This window comes from Sesamum indicum, linkage group LG1 (assembly GCF_000512975.1).
Source record: "Sesamum indicum cultivar Zhongzhi No. 13 linkage group LG1, S_indicum_v1.0, whole genome shotgun sequence".
Taxonomy (NCBI): Eukaryota; Viridiplantae; Streptophyta; class Magnoliopsida; order Lamiales; family Pedaliaceae; genus Sesamum; species Sesamum indicum.
The window spans coordinates 10,719,516-10,741,248 of NC_026145.1; the positions used below are offsets into that span (position 1 = coordinate 10,719,516).

Genomic DNA, 21,733 nt, shown 5'->3' on the forward strand with positions numbered 1-21,733 from the left:
ATATACACGACCTGCACATAAAACAAAATGCATGCGTCAAAGCATGAAATATTGAACTATAATGTTATGATTTAATATGTGTTGGTTATGTATATAGATAATTAATGTTGATGAATAGTATATTAATTGTTATAATTATCAATGATATAGACTATGATGTCTATTTGGGTAGAAGTGGATGGTGATCTGGCGACTTCGATGAAGTGCCTAATTAGTATTTTGACCTTTGAGGGGTGATTTGACCTCTTCGAAGCCCTTTGAACCGCGATGAGTGATTGAGTTGGCTTGTAATATATATTGTTAAGTTTGTTGAAGTGATCCTTAACTATAATTCTATGATATTTAAGTCAGATTCAGATTTTTAAGATAATTGGGATCATAAGAGTTATATCAGTGGGGAACAAATTCTTATTTATTAGCGGTCAAATATTTCGAATTTTATGGGTCAAAATATCAACTCTAGAGTCCTTGAATGGAGAGAGCATCAACGTCTATCATTTTGAGTTGTTTGAATTATCTGAGTGAAAATGCACTTGTAATCTGCCTTTTTACAAGGGTAAATGGGTTTTTTAAAAAGTTTTATCAAATAATTCCATTAAATCTACTTATAATCGATTTATCAAAAATAAAAAATAAAAAGATAAAGAGTCAGTATATTAATTGGGGAAGAGATTCCGTGGCGAGTTGTTGGAAGATGGCATGCATGCAATTGGCAGTCAAATATTTAATATTTTTTATTTATGTTTTTCTCTGCATGCATTTCAGTCCTTTATATGGATTTGGGCATAATCATTTGAACTATGACTCCTCTGTTTTTTCTCCACTTTGGGAACATTGGATTAGACATGTCGACAGCTCGTTGGTTCTCAGAAGCACACACATACCCACGCGTGTCTCTGTGTGTTTCTCGTTGTTGTTTGCTTTCTTTAATATTATGTCGTGTCTATACATAAATGTCCTGCATAGCCCGAAATAAAGTGTGTGTGAATGCATATATGTACGTAATTTGTTTAAGAATTTATCTGGATTTGAACCAACTTTTATGTATATATGGGATGTACAATATAAAATATGTTAATTAAAATATAAGATCGAAAATATTGATACTTGAGATTCATTTTTTCAGCTAAAATGTATATAAGGACAATTCTAATGGTGAACTATCTTTCATCCATTTTGATGTTATGTATTGATATTATATTCATACATACATTGTACGTGATTTTATTTTTGGATTTTTGAAAAGGACAAGTGTCATCACATATTAATCGATGCCAACGTTGATAAAAGATTTTATGATGATTCGACTTGAAATATGCGATAATCCCTATCATACGAGAATTCCAATTGAACGACAAATTTTCAAGTTTCAGCTTTTTTAAAGCGATTGATTTTCCAATGTCAAGGTTAGTAATTAGTCATAAGTAACTTGGACGATGGCAATAAACCCATTGAGTGTATATGTAGAGAGATGAATATCTTTTGTATGGAAAAATGATCATAAATTTGAATTATAAATGAAGGAGTTGACGGTAAGGTAGAAAAATAATGAAAGAAGTATGCATTATATTATTTAAATATTAATCAAAACTTGATGAGGATAACTATTTCTCACACCACCAACAAAGTCGTTGTAGTATAGTGGTGAGTATTCCCGCCTGTCACGCGGGTGACCCGGGTTCGATCCCCGGCAACGGCGTCTTTTGGCTTCTTCACTTTTTTATTTCCTCTGCAACAGATCGAGCTTTTCAAATCTGGCTTTGACATATATATATATATATATATTATTTTAATATTTAATAACAATTAATAAATTGAAAGTTTGAAGAGTAAGGTATTAGAGAAAATGAGTCATAAGTTGATTCCCTGAAAGCTGAAACTGAATCTCCATTTATTTAATTACTTAATAATTAAACGCTGGAAAATATTTATAATTTGGAGCGAACTCAACTGGAGTCTCACTTTTATGAATCATTTCATTCCCGCCACTTCTCTCTCTCTCTAACAAAAACACACACACGTACAAGTGCATACACGCACAGCAAGCATCATTCCAGTAAGAGAATTGAATAGAAATCAATGGGTAGAACTGCCAACGAAGAGAATTCCGACGGTATAGAAATCATATCAATCGGAAAGCTCTACACTGGTCCATGGGACAAGAAGTATTGGAGCTCATCTAGGGTTTGATTCTATGATTCTATTTCATTGTGTGTTCAAATTAGATCCAATTGTGACCTTGTTTTGCTTTTTATTTTGCTTTGCTCATTGGTTATGTTCAGCTTGAATTTCATTCAAAAAAGGTTTTTCTTTTCTCGCTCTAGCTAGCTTTTGGTTGTGGTTATGGTGTTTTGTTTCCTTCTAATTAACGAGTGTTTAGCTCGAAATCCATGTTTTGTTGAAATAACGTATTGGAATTGCGTATGCGCTTTTTAGATTGTTTGTTCTTAGCATTGATTTGATTTCGTGTTAAATGTTGAATAATGTGTTTGATTAGCTTTTTTCTTTCAGATATGGCATCAGTTTAGTCTCTTTTGAGAATTATATAGTACAAAATTGATAGGCAGTTTATCATTTTGTTCAACAACTTTTTGAAATTAAATATTTAATTAATCATTATAAATGTGGCTTGAAATGAATATTGGTGCAGCCGAAATATGTTAAGGAAAGGTGAAAATTCTATAGCAATTCAATTTTGAGTATCTTTCTTTCACAATGTTTATGTGAACTTTTGTTGCTGCAATGATTGTTAGCAGTAAAAATTGCTTGTATTCCAGTTATAAATTTGTCTCATTATGATACTTATTGTGGTAAGGTTGTGGTGTTACTGATAGAGCTGTACTTAATACAAAATCACTGTGACATTGCACCATCTTCTGTTCGGTGAGTTTTGTGGTGATGCCAAGAGTTGGAGCTGTTTCATGTGAGCTGTGTGTTGGTGAGACATGATTCCGATATTTTCTGTATGTTAATTCCTGTCACCATGCAGGGCAAAGACCGGTATCCGTATCCTGTTGGATTCAAATCATTAAGGACTCAAAATGGGGTTACTTACATGATGGAAGTTCAAGAAGGTCTTAAAGGTCCCTCATTTACGGTGTGTAGGCATCATACTTCTGTGCAATCTTGCCTCTATTTATTGCCCACATTATTAACTACACTAATATTGGCACTTGATGAAATATTTTAGATTAGTTCAACTGATGGAAAATCATGTTGTGGAGACACTCCAGACATGGCATGGGAGAATTTGCAGAAGAAAGGCTGTTCAAAATTGTGGCATGGGAAGAGATTTTCATGTAAAATAGATGGAGTAGAGGTACATCATTTTCCATCTTAATGCTTCCTTTTTGTTTAATGAACTCAATGTTTTCCTTCCCCCCCCCCCCAAAAAAAAAAATTGAAAATCTTTCTGCATATACAATATTTCTAGATTGAATATACTTGCAGTTTTGAGTGTTTAGATGCTCTTAGATTAGTGATTGGTCTGATATTTATGTGGTCAACTCAAACAAATTTTAACATTTTCCATGTGATGAGGGAACATGAATTCCTTCAACAATATACATTGTTCCCTGGGCTCATAATGACTGTTACCAAGCACCACAATGATGGAGTTAACTATGACTATTTCAAACCCAAGTATCTTGGATTTTGCTTAAAGAATGTATAAAAGTGCTAAATCTGTCGTACTACATCTACACGGTTTTTCTGTTTCTGTAATTTGCAGTTTTTTGGATTCAAGAACACATTTGTTCAGAGGTTAATGCGCGAATTGGTAGCAAATGTTGGTGGAACAGCTGAACAGAGTTTGTTGCCATCAAACTTCTTAAGTGGAGCTTGCCAGAGCATTCATCAATTGCAGTGCAAAGCATCAGGTCCTGATCCTGATTTGCTGAAATATTTGGCGAGACCACGTATTACAGGGAAGAGAAGCAGGAAATACCAAGTTGTCAATAGTAAACGACTTAATGGGACTCATTTCGAACATCATCAGCAAGAAAATTGCAAAATGAATGCCAGTATTTCAAATTCCAATCAAGGAGATCAATCAAACTGCGGAAGCAGTGATCCTTCAAGTTCTGCTGCTGCCAGTGAAGTCTCTCAGTTTCGTAATAGTCGAGAAGTATTAGGACCAGAACACTCAGCTGCTATAACTGAGAACGGGAACAATCTACCTGTTGCAGAAAGAGGATTCCAGGATTCTTTAGTTATGCCTGATCATCTCAAAGTAGGAGGTGATATTTTCCAAGAAAGAGAACTGATGAGTTCTATGAATCATGTTGGACTGGATGTGGATAACTTGCTCCAAAACCAAGAACCTGTCAGTGTGTTGATATTTTTAGCTATGTTCTTATCTTTGTTATTTCTTACGATTACACGAAACACAAACATTACACCCTGATTGAGGGAGAATTTATGTAATCTAGTTCGTTAATAGATTTTGCTTGGTGATTTAATGACAGAGTGGTAAATCAAGAAATATTGATGTCCAAGTCCCCAATAACTTATTACCAGAAGAGATGGGTGGAGAAACAAATGTTCAGCATGGCATGCTGGTAGCTAATGATGCTGATCTTTGGGCTCCTGACACTTTGGATCATGCTGGAGGTAATGGAATTAATAGTTTGGTTTGGATGTACCAAATACCTTGCAAGCACTCGTTAAGTGGAAGTTCTTGAGTTTTCATCCCCCCAACTTCGGACAATCTTTGAGCAACACTTATTTCCTTTTGCAGATAGCTCATCAGTTCATTCTCCAAAGAATGATGTGGAATTACATTGGATTGTGAAAGATGCAATTGTAAATGATGTGACCAAGTCTGTGATTTTAGCAACTGATTCCCTTCTAGAAGATGAAAAAGGCACATCTGTTTACAACCCAAGCTCAGAAAAGAGTGATACTGATTCAGTTGGTCAAGAAATAGCCAAGTCCATGATGACAGTTTTACTTCCTCGTGCTGTTCCTTTACTTAAAACATTCACTAGAAAGAAAAAGAAAAGTGCAAACACTTCAAAAATCCCTCCTCCTAGATCTCAGGAGGAAAATAAAATGACCAACATTAGCATGAATGATGCGACCATTGGTAGAGTGTTTTTCTTACTTCATTCATCTAACTATATATTAATTTCATCATTAGTTGGGGCACTTGTCTTACTGCATAGTAAATGAATTTTTCAGGAGTTCTGCAAAACAATTTTAACCTGTTCCTTTTTTTCTTTTGGCCTTTATTCTTTTTTTAATTTTTGTAAACTTGCCAGCCAGAGAGGTAGCTGAGCATTCAGATTTGTGGGGAAAGAATGGAAATGCATGTATTCCCTGTGCTGGTCATGATTCAGTTGTCTCCACCTCTGGGAACTCAGATTCTGTGGTGCCTGATAGTTTTGAAAATGAAACTGATAATCCTCAAGATCTCCTTCCTCTAGCTGATGCTTTCAAAGCTGGTCAAGTGCCATCTGGCATAGACCCTTGTGCACGACTGCCAACCAATGGAAATGCAGAAGCAAATCCACTGCTTAGTAGTAGTGGAATTAGAGAGCATGTCATAAATCTTCATTCTGAAGGCCAGACTGTTTTAAGTGAGAAGCCTATAAAAGGTAATGGACTAGTAATCTGAATTTGCTATAAATTTTATTAACCACATTCATGAGATCAAAGATCTAGGATTCTCCATGAGTGTCCTTGCTTATTATATAGAAGGTTCTGTTTCTATTAGTGAGAATGTATAACAGTTGACCTGTTCACTTTCTGAAGCATTAGGCATTCTTACTGCAAATCAGAATCATTGTCTACTGACAAGGCATGCTGAAAGATTGGGGGTGGATTTATGAACATCTCTTTCTTAAGCCCATTTCTCTCTGTAGTTTTGCTTGTTGAACCTGAATTTTGGACTTTAAGTTCTCTATATTTCCCTGGACTTGAAATTCAAAGCTTCTTATCTAAATAACTGCGGATTCTCCAACAACGACAATATGTTGAATGCTCTAATGTAGTTGCTGATCTGATCATGCATTATGCTACATATGAACAGACAGTCGGAAGGCCAATGCCATGTTAGTGGTTACGACAGATGCTATTCTACCTCATGTTATGGAAATTACAGCCGACTCAAAGACAGCCAGATTTGACTGCAATTCCATGGATAAACTTCCTTCTACTCATGCATCATCATTGCAAGGGACTTCTAGATCAGAAAGTAAAACGAACAGAAGCTTCTCAGATACTTGTATACCTGAGGTATGGGAGAATAAACATAATTCTGCACTTTAGCTGCTGTATATAATGAAAATCATTTACTAATTTGTTCAACAAATCTGGATTTTCATGTGGTCAGAAATCTGATGCTGAGCATAAAGACAAGGACTTTGCTGATTGTAATAAATCAGGTTTAAATTTTCAAATCAAAAGTACGAGTTATTCCTGCAGTGTGAGTGCAAACAAAAAAATGATTGATGATTCAAGGTCAAATGGAAAAGTAAAGTTAAAGAGCAAGCTACAGGGTCTTCCCGAGCTCTTTGCATGCTATGTCCACCCGATGCCAGTTTCAATGGTGGAGCTGATTGGTAAAGAAAATGAGATTTTCATTTGTGTTAAATGTGGACACTCAGAGCAGAAGGAGAACATCCTCTTTGTCTACAGGGCCAGAAAGAATGGAGAAGATATGCGGTACCCTTCATTGATTGGCCATGTGCCAATTGCCTTGCAAATTCCAGAAAATGTACTTGGTAGAAATGTGAGATGAATCATTATCTTTTGCTACATCATCAGTTGGAGTTGCTTATTTCACAATACTTAACATGTAACTTGTTCTGCAGATTTGTGTGGAGAGATCTTCAATACAGTTAACCCCAGATGGAGAATCACTTGTTCTATTAAACAGCACAAAAGTTCCTCACTGTAGGTATATCTCCATAGGACCTACGAAGCTTAGGCAGTTTACACATGAAGCCTTATGTTATTCTTGAAGGACTAAATTTGTTCCTTTGTTGTCAGGGAGGGTAAATTGCATTGTTCATGTCCAGCTTGTACTTCAGATTGCTTTGAGGAGAATGGTGTTAAAATTGTGAAATTAAGCAGTGGATATGCATCACTTGTGACAAGACTTGAAACAACTCAAGGTGTTTGTTGTTTATTAGTTTGTGAACCTAATATTCTTCTTGCTGCTGAGGAAGGCGGGAAGGTGAAGCTTTGGGGCATGAACTCTGGATGGAGGTGATTCCGTGCCTTCCCTTTTTATGATTCCTGAGAGGAACATTAATTTCTTCCGGATCAAATGTTGCTCAATCTCTAATCTGTGAGAATAACGTTGATACTTGCTGGTGTAGTTCTGTCATTGTATTACACTTGCTTCTCGTGATTTTCGATGATTTATTTGCTCTTGATGCCAGTCATATAGGAACTTGTAGACCATTCTCTTACATTAAATTAAGTGCGTGGATTGATTTTTTATCCGTTTAGCATCATGGATAACAGGGAAGATATGTTTAGCTCTACCAATGCCATATTTTCTTACAGAAAGCAGAGTACAGAATTATTTATTTGAACCCATATCTAAGATGATGAACACTTCTCTAGGACCTTTCTAGTTTTATGCATCTCTATTGAGTTGACGTACCACAATTTGACTTTTGTTTATAGAGGGAATTTCTACAATCTAACTATGAAAAGCCTTTAAATCTCTTTCAAAGAACAGTGACAGAATGAAAAGCCACATTTTTAATGCACACAAAATATTTAATTTGTATATTTCAACAGGGTCTTTGACTTGTTTCATCTCAGATCTGTTTACTAAGTTCCATTTGGTGCAATATGACTTCCCTCAGTACTCAGCATTCTATGTCAAATTGTTGGTGCTGTGTTTTCTGTTTTAGATAGCTTTGTATTTCTTTATGCTAATTTTTGCTTCTCAATTCACAGTGGACAGAAAGAAGATTTGTATTTACCTACATTTGACTGCGTGTTTCCTAGTATAGTGGACTTGAAGAGAATTCCAAAGTCTACTAATTTGGTTATTGGCCACAATGGATATGGTGAATTTGGCTTATGGTATGTTGCTCTTTCGTTTTGAAATAATTTCCCCCTCTTGTTTTAGTTCGACCGTGAATTTGCTTTGACCAGGTGTATTATCAATTATTTCAACAATGTCTGGTTCCTTCTTTACTTGCAAGCTTGGGAAGATTATATATTATATTCAAGATACTATTTTCATTTTGCTAACAGTGAAGATATATGTTCGCCTTAAGACACATATAACTAAATATAAAGTAACAAGAGCAAAATGACTGTGCGGTTGCTTTCTATTGCACTTCACCTTAAATCTGGTACACATCAGTTTTGCCTCTTGTGCAGGGATATTGACAAGCGCCACCTGGTATCAAGATTCTCTTCCCCAGGCATGTCATTTTTGGAGTGTGTTCCAGCCAGTATTTTCAGATGGCAAATAAAAGGAGAGTGTAAGACGGGGGTGCTCATAAATGAAATCATGGATGCAACAAGAAACTGGTTTTCAGGGAGAAATGAAAACCAGGCTTTCTCACCAAAGGATAAAGACGTAGCTATCTGGCTTCTGATCTCAACTGCCGCTGATCCAGATTCTCAATGTTATAAACCATGTGAACAAGAAGCAAACCTAGGTAGATGTTGGAGGCTTGCTTTGTTGGTCAACAACACAGTTATCATCGGAAGTGCCTTGGATGGAGGGTATACTTACTATTCCATTTTAAATGTTAAAATAGGCGACTTTAGCCACTGAGTTGTTACAAACTCCAGAATTATTATTATTTGCGCGATTATTATGTCCTGGTTGATATAGATTCTCCTTGCAGTGCTGCTGCTGTCACATCTGATGGTCATGGTATTATTGGTAGAAGTGATGGACTGGTTTACATGTGGGAATTATCCACAGGAACGAAGCTAGGAAACCTACACTCCTTCAAAGGTATTTTTCCATGTTTTAACTGAGATTTCCAGAGAAACGGAATATGTGAAATGTCTAATTTACTTGAGGCTCATGTCCTCCATGGAATATAATAAAACACGGAAGTTATAGGTCTCGGAAATTATGCGTTAGGTCGTGGATTATATAATATCCAAGTTTAATTATGTTACTCAAAATTGTAAGCATGCATTTATGTCAAGCAAATGTCCAGCATAGAGTAACATTTTGTGAAACTCATCAATTTCTTCCTTCCATGAAAATTTGTCCTCACATATCTTCTTCTGGATGAGCTAAGCTTGTGGGGTGTAGACAACTTTCATTCAACAGAAAGCTCTTTCAAAATACATGTTACTACTTTTAAAAGCCATTGATTGAGGTTTGGGATGATCTTCAGGTAGCAGAGTATCGTGCATTACAACTGACACTTCAAACTCAGGTGCTTTGGCAATAGCTAGCGGAGGTCAGTTGCTGGTGTATCTGCCAGCCATCTTAAAGAAACCTTTTGCGAGATCTGTTGATGTCACTGGTAACAAAATATATTGTTCTTTGTCCAACTGGCATGGGATTCACAATTCACCTGGACGAATTAAAAAATCAAAACAAAAATGAGAGAATCCGGTGGCCTGATTGCTGTAGATGAAATTTTCTGGTTTAGCGCTACAAGTTACAAATTATCGGCTGACTGTTTCTTTGAAACTCATGCACTTCTGTCAAGATGTATATATCATAGTGAATTTGTATTATGATATTCAGTCTGCTATTCAAAAAAGAATTAAATCATGTCATAGGATCTGTTTTTTTATATTTTCTTGTTTTGTCTGAATTTCCAATTACTCAATTTTCTAGGTCATTTAACACCCTAATCAGTCAAGTAAATCCAGAAAAGGAGTTGAAATATTATTGCTTATACAAATGAAGAGATCTCGTAGCATATGAATTTGAAAGAAAGAATTCACATCGGATGCACTGATCTTGTCAAGAATAAGTACATAGACGACCTCCAAGTCAAATTAATATATAATGAATAATATTACAACATATCAAAATGGAGTAAAATAAATGCTTGAATCTAAAACATTATCAAATTCCTCAGAAAAAATCATCATGATAAGTTAAACAATTAAAAAGAGCATCCAACGCAATCCTACCAACTCACGACCAAAAAAACAAAAGCAGAGCAGAATCTATTTTGCAGCGCCATTGGGGAGCTTGTCTCCAGAAGGATTGAGCTCGTCCCAAGCTTCAATCCATGTAACCATAGCATCAGCTAACTTAGTGAAGTAAGGATCTACAGACGAAAGTTTGGCCTTCACTAGTTTGGCGAGCTCAATGTAGCACTGCTGCACAGTTGTGCATTCCTTTGGAAGGGTTACAGACTGGAAAAATGGAATGATCTCTTCCTGCCAGTAGATCCCTTTGTACTCCTTTTTCAGATTGACAAAAGGGTTGCTGGCTTTGCTGTGCCAAATGTACGGCAGACCAGTCTTCACGCCAAGATTCAAATGGTCGCATATCACCTTCAAGATTCATGACTAATCAGTTCAATGCCGTGTCATTGATAAATATCGACAGATAAATCTCACAGGAAATGGGAATGTGAACCCTTATTTCTTACTAGAGATAAGGGGTGCTGGAGCTATGGATTAACATAAGTTTATTCTTTGATTTAGTAATTATGACTTGAATTTGTGAAACATTTTATGGAAATATATGAAATGCTGAAATGAAAACTTGACGAATAGCTCCAGAACTGCAGAATGTTATAAAAGAAGTAGACAATGGAAGAAAGCATTTGAAAGTACCTTGGTGCACCAGCCAGCCCACATGTCATCGTATCGTCCGATTGGCTGACCATCACCCATGAGTCCAAAGTACATGGCCGGTCCGATCAGGTCACGGTTGAATGCCAAATTCATACCGCACATCGGGAAGATGGTGCCCTTGGGAATTGTCAAAACGGCATCCACATACCTGGAAACAGCAAAAATAGGTTAGAAAATGCAGTACGTTTAAGAAACAATGGTTTTCGTAATTCAGGAAGCGCATGCCTCGTGTTCCTCTCACGGGGCTTAACAAGCTGGGTAGGTGCATCATAATCAGGGATATTGAGCCAAAGACCATGAGAAACAGCAGTTGGAACACCCTCCCGGAGACTGAAAGGATATCCGCGAACAAAATCTGCACCGTCTCTATATGGATCATAGAGAGTGTTGAAGAAATGTGGAGTCGATGGACTCAAGAGATTCTTTATGTGCTGCTCGAGAGCATTGATATCTTCGCCGGATGGGTTTTTGGCGACCTGCTCATTGAGAAGGAATAAGTAACATCAATATATCAAAATACGGGACAACATTAGTAATCAAGTAAGTAACTCACTTAACATTTCAAGCCAGCCACAAGTTCTAGTATTGGTGTTACTTAAGCCAGAATCGTAAATCGTAAGCCTTGCAAGAATCTACTTGTGGAAGAAGACTAGTTCTTTTTTCACTGCTTGGTAGACATTACCATGTAGATCTACACTTCTCAAGTATGGATCCGTAATTCCTTATTGAGCAAAAGATGGTACTAAATTAGTACATCTACAACCATTCTATTACTTGGTACCAGACGAAATCGTCAGACCATACACAGAAATTCAAACAAAAAGAACACTATCGTAATCCAGAAAATAGAACATCAGAGAACATATGCACAAGAATGAGAATAGAAAGAATAACATAAATAGTTAAAAATGAAAGCACAACTGATTTTCAACTTTTAAACTTAAGAACAATGTCTGAATTAGCAGCAGTAGTCAAACATGAACTGTTAACATCAAAAATCAAAATCAAATCACCAAAAGTTTCAAAATTAACTTCCGATAGGGAGACTTCAAATCAAAATCCCCCATACTAATTTCCCAATTCAAACCCCAACTTAAACCCTGAACCCTCCAAGATCCAATTTTTCCAGACCCCAAAATTCCAAATCAATACAAAGATCCAATCTTTCTCTTCATCTGCAGCTACCCACAAACAAGAACATGTAAAGATCCAATCTTTAACATAAACATAATAAAAACAAACTTAAAAGAATTTTTTCCCAAAAAGAAAAAGCATGCAAGGAACTGAAAAGGGTGCAAAGAAAAAGATTCAAATACTCACAAAGCAATCATCATCAATGGTGTAGATATACTTCTTCTTGGAGACCATGTACCCGAAGCATCTGCAAGCAGAATCCTTGAAAGAGATACAGGAAGCCTTGGGGCCAAGAATTCTGTTGATATCGTTGCGGTTATAGAGTTCATAGTCAAATCCTTCAGGCACTTTGATTGTTTTTGAAGGGTCCCCATCTTGAACAATGATTAGATGGTACGACTCAAAGAATGGCCTCCACATCTCCAAGAAATCAAGGTTTCTAATTGTGGGTATCACTATATCCAACTCATCTTTCAGCAGAGGAGCTGCTTTCTGTCCTGCCATTGTTTCTCTCACTCACTCTGTGTGTGTTTGTGTGTGTGAGGGAGAAAGGGAAGAAAATGAGAGAGAGAGAGGACGGTGTTCTTGTCGTCGTAGATTAGATGTCCTGTTTATATAGGGAAGAGTTGAGATTTTTGCTCATACTTGAATGAGTTTATGTGTAGTTAATATATTAATTAATTATCTTTTTCAAGAATAAGTCATGTTAATCTTTTCAAAGACTAGTGAAAGATTTTTATGGAAGACAACTAGCAATTGTTTTATATTATTACAACCTTTGAGTATTTAGAAACAACAGACTCATTCTCATTTGCTTAATAAAATAAAAAGTTACTAAATTAGGGCACTTGGTTAGGAATCCAATACATGAGTTGCAGGGTTTCATCTTCCACACAATTTTCAAAATTTCAAAACTAAATCAAGATTTTTCAGTTTTCTATTACAGTAATATTACAACTGTCATGGGCTGTACTGAAGTGAAATTTTTGAATACTGGAGATGACATTTGTAATGTCTTTATCTAAATGGAACAAAAAATAAACTTTTGATGATCAATATTGTCTGGTGCTCCAAGCACTACATTACAAAGAAATTAGCAGTAATTAGTTGCTCTGCTCCTTAGTTATAGCAACAGTAGTAAAACAATTATTTGATGAGTAGGTACGTAGCTACAGAAGATAATAATCATTAATCATTTGTTAATAATTGATTAGGTAGCAGGACTAATGGGAATTTTATTTTAATTACGGACAGGGTCGTGCGTCAACATGTTTGAAATCGTGTTTGTAATTTAGCATTATTTGAGGAAGGTTTTGCTACTACTCTCTTCAGCACTTGCACCTAATTTTCTTACATTCATTGCTAGAATTAATTAAGTTTTAGTCTGAAAGTTAACAAAGTAACAGATGTTTGTGTCTCGTTTTCTTGGACATTTAAAAGGCATCATGATAATGCACCACCCATTGCCATTAATTCATTCACCAAAATATAAAAGTAGTTTAAAACCAGGGTTTAATTTGTACATAATGAGTAGATTGATGAGGCTGATGATGACAGACAGCTTTGTCAACTCAAAGGTTGAGTGTCTAATTAATTCATGTCCCTAACATGTCCAATAATATATATATATATATATATGTTTATGTTATTTCATAGAGAACATGGATTGACACCTAATTTTGCAGTCTGATTCTTCTGCACGTCCTGTCCCACGTTCTACTACTGCTTTTTCACAGGTCATGCTCATGCACCTATATATATATATATATATGTTTCCGATTTATTCTCCAACCCCTAAACCCTAAAACATGCATCCCATATATATATATATGTATATGATTTCAGCTTGTCACATCCATGTGATGATGAGGCTGTCGACCCCCCTCAAATTGGCTAGTCCCTCCTTTGGTATGATCACGGATCACTCACCTTTGTTTTGAACTTGGTGCAAAAAGATTATATATGGGCCAAGTCTAAACAGATATCAATTACTATCTTTCAGCAATACAATATGGTGTTACATGGAATTGTGAGTATACCTTCACCCGAACAGTACGAGCCATTGTCCGGATCATAAGAGATATATATATTGAATGAGATGCAAACGAATCAAGTAACTTATATTTAATATTATACGTACATTTATACCGTGAATTAAATATATATTAATTTACATCGTTTCATTTATTACAGTTCATTTGACAGCCGTATGACATGGACTCAAATATCATTATAGCTTACACAACTGATTTGAACCCCCAGATGTGGAGATCATCATGTTCCTTAGTATTCTATGCAATAGACGAAATGCATCGTTCCGAACGGGTCCTTTGCCGATTTGGGATGAGACAGAATATTCCAGAAGCAACGGATACTCAGGACATGATCCTACATCAGATCTCCCGAAAAAATCATACGGGCACAGATTGGAACTTGCAGCACATACAATACATCACTAGATGACAAAAACGATATTACACGATTGTACAAAGGCTCCCCATTTCTAATAGCAGAGAAACAGAACAAGAATATTGGAAATGGTACTACAATATAACACGAAATTTTTTGTCATCATTTACTGACAGACGTGTGGAAAGCGGTTACCGACTTGGAGATGCACCTAAATTGCAAGTTGTGGTATGTTATATAATATAGAATACTTTATTAAAAATATTTTTTTTATAACACAATATTCATTGTTTTTCTACAGTATTCAGGCAGAAGAGGTCAATACCCTTCAAACTCGTATTAATCTAGACCACTAAGTATTGAAGGGTATAATCAATTAGTGGACAGATTTGAACACAGATCACATATTATCAAGAAAGCCATAATCCATCAGCTACAACAAATTGTTTCGCCATCCGATGATGCTCCCACCATATCCCACAGGCAAAGAAGAAGTTCTAGCCGAATGGTTATTGGTTCAGTTGAACGTCATGATGTTGGGGTGGATATAATTGGTCCTTTTACAGTGTATACACCTCAAGATTATTACGTGTCATAACCTCCTCAACATTACTACATGCCTCAACTGTCGCAAGATGATTGGTTTCAATCGGCTTCATATATGCCAAGCCAAATAGAAGATTATTTTTCACAAGTAAATCTTGACCTTGGCATTGATATTAATCAACCATATGCAACATGATACAATATTTTACCAATTTTATTTCCATCATTTAGTGCATATCGTGATAATGTGAAGTCTAGTTCTGCGACAACATCAAGTCAGTTGGACATTAATCCCAGTGATGATGATTAAGGCACAAATTGAGCCAATGCAAAATATAAGCGAGGAAATAAGAAGACATCGGCATCAACGCCATAGACGCAATTGTGGAACGGGTGGACACTTTTTATATTTGCGTTTTTATTGTATAGTTCATTGTAATTTTTTTAGAATTATATAGAAAAAAATATATACTTTTACATTTGTATAGTTCATTGTATTTTTAAAATTAATATAATTTTAACATTATAATTTTTGAATTTTAATATGTTGTTAAAAATTAATTGAATATAATTAATTTATAAAAAAATATAATGAAATAAATAAAATTATAAAAGTTCATGTCGTGGAAGTAGCGGATCGGGTCCACGACTATGCGGATGATGATTGTACTATATTATGTTTCTCTTTTAAGAAAAAGTATTCATCTATATAATAACGTCAGATGAACCATCAACTTATTATAAAACTCCTTAATTATAAATGATTAGTGTTATATTTTCTCATGGAGTAACTGCGCGTTTCTTCTAAGTTTTGATTTTGTTACATGTAAATCCTTTATAATTGAAAACGTTATATTTAATATTCTAAGATTTTTTTTATCTAGCAAATAAATTATTTCAGTAGTAAAAATTATCAATTTTGATGATATTGATAAAAAAATTGAATAAAAATTCATATTTACTAACTTAGTGTGTAGGTCAAATAAATTTTTTTTAATCAAATTATCATTATAATGATAAAATTTACCTTCTTACATTTATTAGTATGTGAAGATGTCTAAATGTATTTTGGTCAAAATAATTTTGCTTAACCTGCAATAAATAAATAATAAATCAATTGAGGGTAAATATAAATTTTCATTCAATTTTTATTATAATACTAATAATTTTAGTGGATTTTGATTAGTAGAGGAATCTATTTGTTACAAAAATATAAAATCAGAAAATACTAAATATAATTTTTCAAACTATATGAATTTATGTGTAATTATATCTAACCTCATTAGTTAAATAAGATGTTCCGTTTCGGGAAATTCTTATTCAAACTGGGTTTGGCCGAACCTGAACCAATTATATGGCAAGTGCAATATATTTACCGTGTGATTGATACACAGTTCAGGAAAAATGATTAATCACGAAGTATACTCTTACTTTCTAATTGGTTTGATTCGACTGAATCTGGTTCGGTAAGAATTTTCCGTTATTTGTGGTATTTTCCAAAATTTAGGGGGTACATCTGAGATTAATTAATAGAAAACCTATACAAACAGCGCGCAGCGGTCGCCGGCGACAGATTACCCACACAACGCACACTAATTTTCTCCGGAAAGAAAAGCTATGAATGAGGGAGTGCAGAAGAACACCCTGTACGTGGGGGGTCTGGCGGAGGAAGTAAACGAGCACATTCTGCACGCCGCCTTCATACCCTTCGGGGACATCAAGGATGTGAAGACCCCATTGGACCACGCCACACAGAAGCACCGCTCCTTCGGCTTCGTCACTTTTCTCGAAAGAGAGGACGCCGCCGCCGCCATGGACAACATGGACGGCGCCGAGCTGTACGGCCGCGTGCTTACCGTCAATTACGCACTACCTGAGCGCATCAAGGGTGGCGAACATGGCTGGGCGGCGCAACCTAGTAAGCTTATATATAATTTTTTTTCTTCCTACTCTTTGTTTCATTGCCAATTGGGCCGTATCTATTAAGGATTAAAGAAAAGATTATTGTTTTGCGGAGAGTGAGTGGACAGTTGGGCACACCAAGTGTTTGATGTTTTGTCTCTGCGAAGAAGTCGTATAGCAGTGAGCTCATATGAATACTGTTGTAATCGCTAATATGGTTGCCAACTTTTTCTTGATTGGTTGATAGGAAAAATGCATTGCTAATCTTGTTGAAAAATTGCAGTTTGGGCGGATGCTGACACCTGGTTCGAGAGACAGCAGCAGGAACAGGAAATGCAACGACTGCAAGCAGAGCAGCGAGCAGCAATGCAGGCTGCTGAAGAATTGCACAGGAAGAAAATGGCTGAGGATCGACAAGGTGAAACAGAAGAAGCTGATACGAATGAAGATCCGATGGCAAAGGCCGAAGCAGAGGTTTTGAAGCAGAACGCCGGGGCCTAGTTTGGAGCTAGCAAGCCTGCCCAGGATGATCCACCATTACAAGTTTGTGTATCAGACAGATCAATGTGTTTGGAAACTCTTGAAATTGGTGTTGGAAATTGTTAGGTTGTGTGAGGATTTTTAAACATTTCACATTGGACACACGAAATTAGCTGCTGTGCTTTGCCTCAACGTGATGAATGGTTTATTCATAGGTCCGAGAATTATCGAAAATGAATGGAATCACATTTGGTATTGGTTTTAAATATTGGGATCGTTAGAAGAATAGCTCTTTGTTATGATCAATTATCATGATTAAAAATATAAATTTTGATGATTACTAATTAATTACCAAGGTTTCGCAATATATAATCTCCGTTGTTTCTACAAGCAAGACCAAAACATTAGGTACATCTAAAATGCAGTAGCAAAGGGAACCGGAGCAGCTTGCACGCATTGTACAAAGAGCTTGAGCTACACGAAGAACAACGCATAATCTGCAAAGGAAAGAAAGGTAATACTGACATTAATTCATTGTTTCTAGACCTGGAAAAGGGATGTGTTAGAAATAAGTTATGGCGAAGAGTTTCTTTTCGCACTGACAGAAGTTATTTATATAGCAATACTTTGAGAAGTTTAGCTGAATTAAACTTGGAAGACTTTCACAGGTTCAATGGAATTAGTAGAGTATCCGAACCACAAAGAGGGCAAGCCCATAAACTCGGGGAAAAGGGAAAAAGGGAATGTTGGAAGTGGAGATGGGCTTTGAGCTGGCTACTTATGAAAACGAGCATTCATTCACAGGAGCTATCAACTTAATTTTCAGTCTAGTGAGTGCACGGCCCAATATCCCCAACACAATAATAAATTTGGCTTTTGTTTTGAATTAAATTTTATATATTTTTTCGCTACTCATTCATTCCACAATTATATTTTCAAGTATATATATTTTGAACGAGTTCGAGAAAGAATTTTTTACCTAATTAAATAATAACAAGTGTCAAATAAGATATTAATTATCAATTTTATTTTTTTATTTATATTTTGAAATTTACTAAATTAATTCAAAGTGTTAATAATCAATCTTAGTTGATGTTTTAATATGTATGTTGTCAACGTCGTCAATCAACGGCCGACAAGTGTCAAAATAAACTATTTCAGTCAATCAAATTATGCTTTATAGTAAAAAATACGAGTCAATCAGATAGGTCCATGTGGAGTAACTGTTTGTGCGTACGTTTCAATCAAATTAAAACAAATATTTTTTATATTTATCTCTTTAGAGAATACAAATATTAAATGATAATGTCAAATTAACTAAACATGTCCCTCTAAATATTAATGTATTTATTTTTTAAATTAAAATATAAATAAATAATATTAAACATGTTCAAGTACATATGACGTCTATATAAATAGGTCATTAAAGCTCATTCGACACACATACATAGAAAACGAAGGATGGAGCACGAAAAGAAGGCCAAAATATTTCTCTCATGAAGTTTCTTGAATTTAAAAATATTCAAAGGCATTCAAAGCAGAGATTGAATTGTTCTTCGAAATTGCACAATAAATTATAATATTTAATTTAAAATTACAGGCGCTAAGACTTCAAATTCACATTATACATATCCAAGTAAATTTTTAAGAAGACCCAAATAGCAAATTCACTTTCACATTTTCAAATTCCAAGTCAGGACTGTAGCGTTTAATTCGAAATTACGTATCGAATTAATGTTACAAAAATTCAAATTGAAATACAAATGAGATATAGGTGAAGTTTTACCTTTGATGTTTTCAAGTCTATAGATTAGTAATTTGAAAAAAGGGATCAAGGGATATAAGAGATTTTGTACTCATTTTAATTTATTTGAATCCATATATTTTATTTGTAATAATCTTTTGTCTTTTTAATTTACAAATACGATAAAATTCGTGTTCAGATCCACAACCTCCTTTTTTTCTCCTAAAACTTGAGAATGTTCATTTTTCAATTTTTTTTATTTATTTAAATCAATTTAGCCCTTTGTGATATTAGAAATAAATAAATTATCCCCTGTGAAAAGAAAATTAAATTATCTCCATGTATTTTTTTTAAATAGAGAAAATTACCCCTCACGTGATTTGTGTAATATATGCACTTTTTTATTTTGATTATAAATCTATATTTATAATCTTATTTAAGGATCATTGGTTCTTATTTGAATTTAAGGTCCAAATTTAAATAGTAGATCAATGGTCTAAATTTTACTTAATTAAAATCAATGGTATAAATGTAAAATTGTATATTTATCTAATATATACTTATGTAAATTCTAATAAATAATATATTTATACATGTACACAATTATATATAGTGAGAGAGAGAAAAAGAGAAAGAAGGAGGACCACAACGATGGAGGTTGGAGGAGGAGGGGAGGCAAGGCGAGGTGAAGGGGTGGGCAACAACTGGGATAAGGAAGGGTGGGGCGGTGGTGGGGAATAGGGTGACGACTCGGGAAATAGTGTAATGTTGATCAACAATCAATTTTGAACGGATTTTATATATAAGATGTTTACAAGTTGACAACAAAATTTTATGAAGCATATGATTACAAAATACCATCAGTTTCAATAGTCCGTCTTGATTGTTACAGAATATTAGAATGGACATGAACTCAATACCCATATTGTCAAAATCGCGAATTGTGTCATGCGGAAAGTGGACACAATCTGGCATCCCTTGCAGTTACGTTCGAAAAACTATGTGTTGCATGCATGATTATTATTTCATCAATGGTGAAGGACTATTATGATTTAATGGTTTACAGAAATACATATTTTAAGTCATTGAACCTGTGCATTTTGAAAATTATTGGGATGTTCCGGAAATTGAGTTGGTCGACGCCACTATTATTCGTATCTCTACACGTCTTGGTCGAAACTGAACATCACGTATTCAGAATGAGATGGATTGGCCGCAAATGTATGAAAGGCAAAAAATCCAATAAAGAAATTTTTCTACAGAATCAAATGTTCCGGGGGGGGTTTCTCAACAATAATTGACTTTTTAAACTATTTTTTAAGAATTGTTTAAAAAAAATATACACTATTATATTTGTATAGCACGTTGTATTTTTTAAATATGTATATAATTTTTTTAATTTTATTATGTCATTAAAAATTAATTGATTATAATTAATTTATAAAAAATAAAACTAAACGAAAACAAAAATAAAAATAGGTGTTGTGGATGACATCCACGACACCCCATTTTCTCAATATATATATATATATATATATATATATTAGTGATCACGAGTCGATATAATTTTAATATATATTTTATATTATTTTTATAAATTTCTTTATTTAATAATAAAAAAATTATTAACCCGTAGTGGGATAGGCAAATGGGAAGGTTGCTTTGCCCCAACCTGTTTGTTTTAAGTTAAACAACAATAGCAAGGGAATGATGAATTTGTTGTGATTTCTCCATCTACTTTTTAATCCAACACTTTCAATTATATTTATTTATATAACAAATAATCATATATATACTTTTATTAATTATTGTTTTTTAATAATTTCTTATTCACTCTCATTTAAAATCATTTTTTTGTTAATTATTTATTATATTAATTAAATAAATATAATAAAAAAATTAAATTATGCACAAGCAGTGGTGTTTCAGCTACAAGTATATACATTGCTGAGATGCATGTATAAATCAAGATTTTAAAATCCAACTTAATAATTCTTTTTATATTTTATACAAAGAGTTCCCTCCAAGAATCATGAAATAAAACAATCAAGTGCTGATATGATTTCTAATGATTATATATCCAAAAAGTTTAGAATCTGTCAATATTTAATAAAATTATGATTCAAAATTAAAATTGAACAACTTTTAGGTCTTTTAATTTATAATTATTTGAATTTTTTTAAAAAAAATTTTAAATTTATCGATACGAATGTAACCAAATGAAACACCATCTTTTATAAATCCCCAACTAATTTATTCACATATAAATGCTTCACGAGTCTAATTAATTAATCAATTAATTACACTTATGATTTTATTGATTGCCACTTTAAAGAGAAATTCAAAATCAATCTCTATCATCTTTTATGTAAAATATCAAAGAAAATAAAAGAAAATGTTTGGACTCTTTAAGAGAAAGTTAGCCATGTTTATGAAATATCTTTAATCACTTATCATATTTTTGTTCAAAATAAATTAAAATAAGTTCTGTGATTTACAAATTATACTTTTAAACCATTTAAATGAAGTAAGTTTAAGCAAAAAGTTATATAATTTTTTCTGCATCAGTTTTTAAAAAAAATGCTATTTTTGTCTTATAACCTAAGGGACATCGCTTTTGATACTACACAAATTAATTTTTAGAATTTAGTTCTGTAATTTTAAAATTTTAGTAATTTTAATCTTTTTTTTTTTTGTGAATTTAGCCAAAAAATTATATATGATATGACTCACTTGAATTATAATGTAGTCATGTAA

At 34.1% G+C, this 21,733-nt stretch overlaps 3 protein-coding genes and 1 non-coding gene across 4 annotated transcripts; 3 read left to right on the top strand and 1 right to left on the bottom strand.

The window, feature by feature from the left end:
- Nucleotides 1,628–1,699, top strand: TRNAD-GUC. The gene has a single exon. It is a non-coding gene; the product is annotated as a tRNA-Asp (tRNA).
- On the top strand, nt 1,836–9,711 carry LOC105162332. The gene is made up of 15 exons (XM_011080342.2): nt 1,836–2,184; nt 2,990–3,097; nt 3,191–3,319; nt 3,731–4,324; nt 4,467–4,611; nt 4,739–5,086; nt 5,262–5,597; nt 6,032–6,237; nt 6,335–6,733; nt 6,816–6,901; nt 6,994–7,212; nt 7,918–8,046; nt 8,350–8,700; nt 8,826–8,938; nt 9,333–9,711. Exons 1-15 carry the CDS (start codon nt 2,080–2,082, stop codon nt 9,545–9,547), a joined length of 3,483 nt encoding a protein of 1,160 aa, XP_011078644.1. The 5' UTR covers nt 1,836–2,079; the 3' UTR covers nt 9,548–9,711.
- LOC105162341 (alpha-1,4-glucan-protein synthase [UDP-forming] 1-like) lies at nt 9,876–12,399 on the bottom strand. The gene is made up of 4 exons (XM_011080348.2): nt 12,082–12,399; nt 10,987–11,237; nt 10,741–10,909; nt 9,876–10,455 (listed from the first exon to the last, which is right to left on the bottom strand). The coding sequence occupies exons 1-4, from the start codon at nt 12,397–12,399 to the stop codon at nt 10,123–10,125; spliced, it is 1,071 nt and encodes a 356-aa protein (XP_011078650.1). The 3' UTR covers nt 9,876–10,122.
- LOC105162349 (peptidyl-prolyl cis-trans isomerase E-like) lies at nt 16,363–17,498 on the top strand. The gene is made up of 2 exons (XM_011080356.2): nt 16,363–16,768; nt 17,036–17,498. Exons 1-2 carry the CDS (start codon nt 16,468–16,470, stop codon nt 17,251–17,253), a joined length of 519 nt encoding a protein of 172 aa, XP_011078658.1. The 5' UTR covers nt 16,363–16,467; the 3' UTR covers nt 17,254–17,498.